This window comes from Mastomys coucha, unplaced genomic scaffold (genome assembly GCF_008632895.1).
Source record: "Mastomys coucha isolate ucsf_1 unplaced genomic scaffold, UCSF_Mcou_1 pScaffold8, whole genome shotgun sequence".
NCBI classification, from domain to species: Eukaryota; Metazoa; Chordata; class Mammalia; order Rodentia; family Muridae; genus Mastomys; species Mastomys coucha.
This window is the reverse complement of record NW_022196914.1, coordinates 61,236,469-61,239,758: the sequence shown is the minus strand read 5'-3', so window position 1 is coordinate 61,239,758 and position 3,290 is coordinate 61,236,469. Positions and strand designations below refer to the sequence as shown.

The window sequence follows — 3,290 nt, the reverse complement described above, 5'->3', positions numbered from 1 at the left end:
TGGAGGGGAACTTGGGAAAGGAGATATTGTAAATAAAGAGAACATCTAATAAAAAAAAAGTGTTACTGACTTAAGAAAAACTTTTTACTTGTAGATGAAGAAAAAACTCCAGAACAGATCATGCAAGAAAAAGAGATTGAAATGTATGTCATATTTTAGTCTTTTATCTGTGGCTTTTACTAAGATTTAATCTGTGTTCCAGAGCTGTCTTTCTTTGTTTTTTCTTTATGATTCTAGACAAATAAGTCAGGCCTAAGTTGGGAGCTTAGTGATTTGCAGTGGAGCATTTGGCACTAGGGGTGGCTGCTTCTCTGCTGCCTAGTATGCCTCACATGGTCTAGATGCTTAGTGAAGAAACTCAGCTCAGCTCATCAGCTCACCAGCTGTGTGGACAGGCTCCTGTGTGGTGGGCTGTAGTTTCCTTCTGTTCAAATAAAGGTGTTCAGCTTTCTCCCCAAGGGTTACTTTGTGCACAGTTCAGTAACCACTTTGATATTGCTGAAATTCATTCTCGTTTTCTTTAATAGTAAAGTTGAAGACCTGGAGAATGAAATTGAAGATGTAAGAAGTAATTTTGAAATGAAAAATCTTGCACTGAGCAGGTAATTCTTACTTTATTACTAAAGATAAGAATTAGGGGTTAGGCCGGGCAGTGGTGGTGCACGCCTTTAATCCCAGCACTTGGGAGGCAGAGGCAGGTGGATTTCTGAGTTCGAGGCCAGCCTGGTCTACAAAGTGAGTTCCAGGACAGCCAGGGCTAGGCATATCTTTAATCCTAGCACTCTGAATACAAAGGCAGGTAGATCTTTTTGAGTTCAAGGTCACCCTGGTCTACATAGCAAGTTCTAGGATAGCCATGTCTTAAGTAGTGAGGCCCTGTCTCCAAAAAGAGGAAGAGCAAGGAAAGAAAAGAGGGAGAAACAAGAAGAGATGGTTAGGTAATGCTATAGAAACTGTGAGAGAAGTTTCATTATTCATTAGCATCTTCCTTTGAAGAAGGTCTGTCAGATAGGTGTTAAGGGCTCTTCATGAAGTTCATGGACAAGTTTCAAACACATTGGCATTAAACTACATACATATTTCTAGGCCAGTCTGAGCCTAGAAAAAAACACCAGGGGCTAGAGAGATGGCTCAGTGGGTAAGAGCATTGACTGCTCATCTGGAGGTCCTGAGTTCAAATCCCAGCAACCACATGGTTTCTCACAACCACCCATCATGAGATCTGATGTCCTCTTCTGGGATGTCTGAAGACAGCTACAGTGTACTTACATATAATAAATAAATAAATCTTTAAAAAAAAACCACCAAACCAAACCAAACCATGCACATATACACACACAAGCACGCACATACATACACATAAATAACATAGTTAAAGCTATTTTAACTAGTTATGTAAAGAGGAAAGCAAGAAATAACTCTGCGACCATGGCAGACTTAATTGTCCAATTCAGGTTGGCCTCCAACTCTAGAACCTCTTGCCTCAGACTCCTGAATGGTAGGAACTCTAGACATATGCCCACTGTGCCTACCTGCTCTTTGTGTACGTGTGTATGTTAGAGCCCAGTGCCTTGCACAAGCATACTGCCTGCTTAAAGTAGCATGCATTAACAGTTCACGGTAAAGCTGGCACAGCGACACATGTACAGATAGAGTGAGATAGAGGGAGGGGGACAGAAATTCAGGGTCATCCTCAGCTACAAAAGAGTTTGGGACTAGCCTCGTCTACATGACACCTTCTAGGACCTTAGGGAAAAAGATGTAAAATTTCTATCTTTATCCCTGGCATCCTCAGCAGGCCCATGCTAATGTAAGGCCTAGCTGCTTCCCCAACTCTGGACCACAGTGAATAGCTGAGGATAAATTCCTTTCCACGCCTCAGCATGCCTACACACAGTCACAGGCCACAGCTTCTTCCCTTTGTTGTTCTTTCTTACTTCCTTCTTTACTTTAGAATGTTTCCTGGGGTTGGAATGATCTTTGGCTAAGAACCCATACTGACCGCTCTTGCAGAGGAACTGAGGTCCATTCCCAATCTGGCAGCTCACTACTGCCTGTAACTCTAGCTCCAGGGGTTCTTACATCCCTTTGTCCTCCTTACTCATATGCAGGCATATACATGTATATATAAATAAATAATAGTAGTAAATATTGGGGATTTAAAAAAATTTTTTTTTACAAATTAGTCTATCACTTTTTTTAAGACTTATTTATTTTATGTATGTACTCACACACTGTAGCTGTCCTCAGACACACCAGAAGAGGGCACTGGATCCCATTACAGAAGGTTGTGAGCCACCATGTGGTTGCTGGGACTTGAACTAAGGACCTCTGGAGGAACAGTCAGTGCTCTTAACCAATGAGTCATCTCTCCAGCCCCCATATTGTTTTTAAAACACTATATTTTGTGTATATCTGAAAGGAAAGAAATCTTCTCATACGTAAAAAACATTTTAATGCTTTATAAATGTTACTTGTTATGTACAGTACAAGCTTTTTCCTGTAAGATGCCATTTTCATTTTTGTTATTTAATATTTTCTTTTCTTTTTTTCTTATTCTTTCTTTCTTTAGGATGAAACTTTCGGCTGCACTTCAGAAAAACATGGAGAACGTGGGCCCTGAGAGTGGGTATGGCTTTTTTTCCTCCTGGATTTGAAAAAAAAATAGGAATAGTGAGGGAGGTATGCAAACTGATTTTAGGTTGTAACTCCTTTAAAGTATGTGCATGGCCCAGAGATGCTGGTACACGCCTTTAATACCAGCTCTGGGAGGCAGAGGTAGGCAAATCTCTGTAAGTTCGAAGATCCTCTTAGTGGATATAGTGAGTTCCAGGACAGCCAGGGTTATGGAGAAGGAAACACTGTAATAAAAATGTGTGTGTGTGTATATGTGTGTGTGTATATCAGAGGACAGCTTGAAAGAGTCCCTTTCTCCTGCCATATTGGCCCTGGGAATTGAACTCAGATCCTCTAGTAACAAGTTAATGAAATAGAAGGACGCTCCGTGTTTTTTATTGGTAGAAATGAGCTTGTTTTACCTACCTGGGCTACAAAGTGAGTTCAAGGATAGCCCAAACTACTTAATAAGAGCCTGTGTATAAATGAAATGTGGAAAAAATAAAGTGTGGGGATGTAGTTGTAACTCAGTGCTAGATGTCTTAGTTTGCATGTATGACATGGGAGGTGTATGACATGGGAGATGCATGATATGAGAGGTATATAACATGGGAGGTGTGTGGCATGGGAAGCGTATGACATGGGAGGTGTATGACATGGGAGGTGTATGGCAT

At 40.9% G+C, this 3,290-nt stretch overlaps 1 protein-coding gene across 1 annotated transcript in view; it reads left to right on the top strand.

The window, feature by feature from the left end:
• The window catches only part of Cenph (centromere protein H), a 13,518-nt gene that overhangs the window by 4,295 nt on the left and 5,933 nt on the right, over positions 1-3,290 (top strand). The window contains exons 3-5 of the mRNA XM_031360407.1: positions 95-143; positions 528-602; positions 2,573-2,629. Of these exons, the coding sequence (XP_031216267.1) occupies positions 95-143; positions 528-602; positions 2,573-2,629 (181 nt within the window). The remainder of the gene's footprint in view (positions 1-94; positions 144-527; positions 603-2,572; positions 2,630-3,290) is intronic.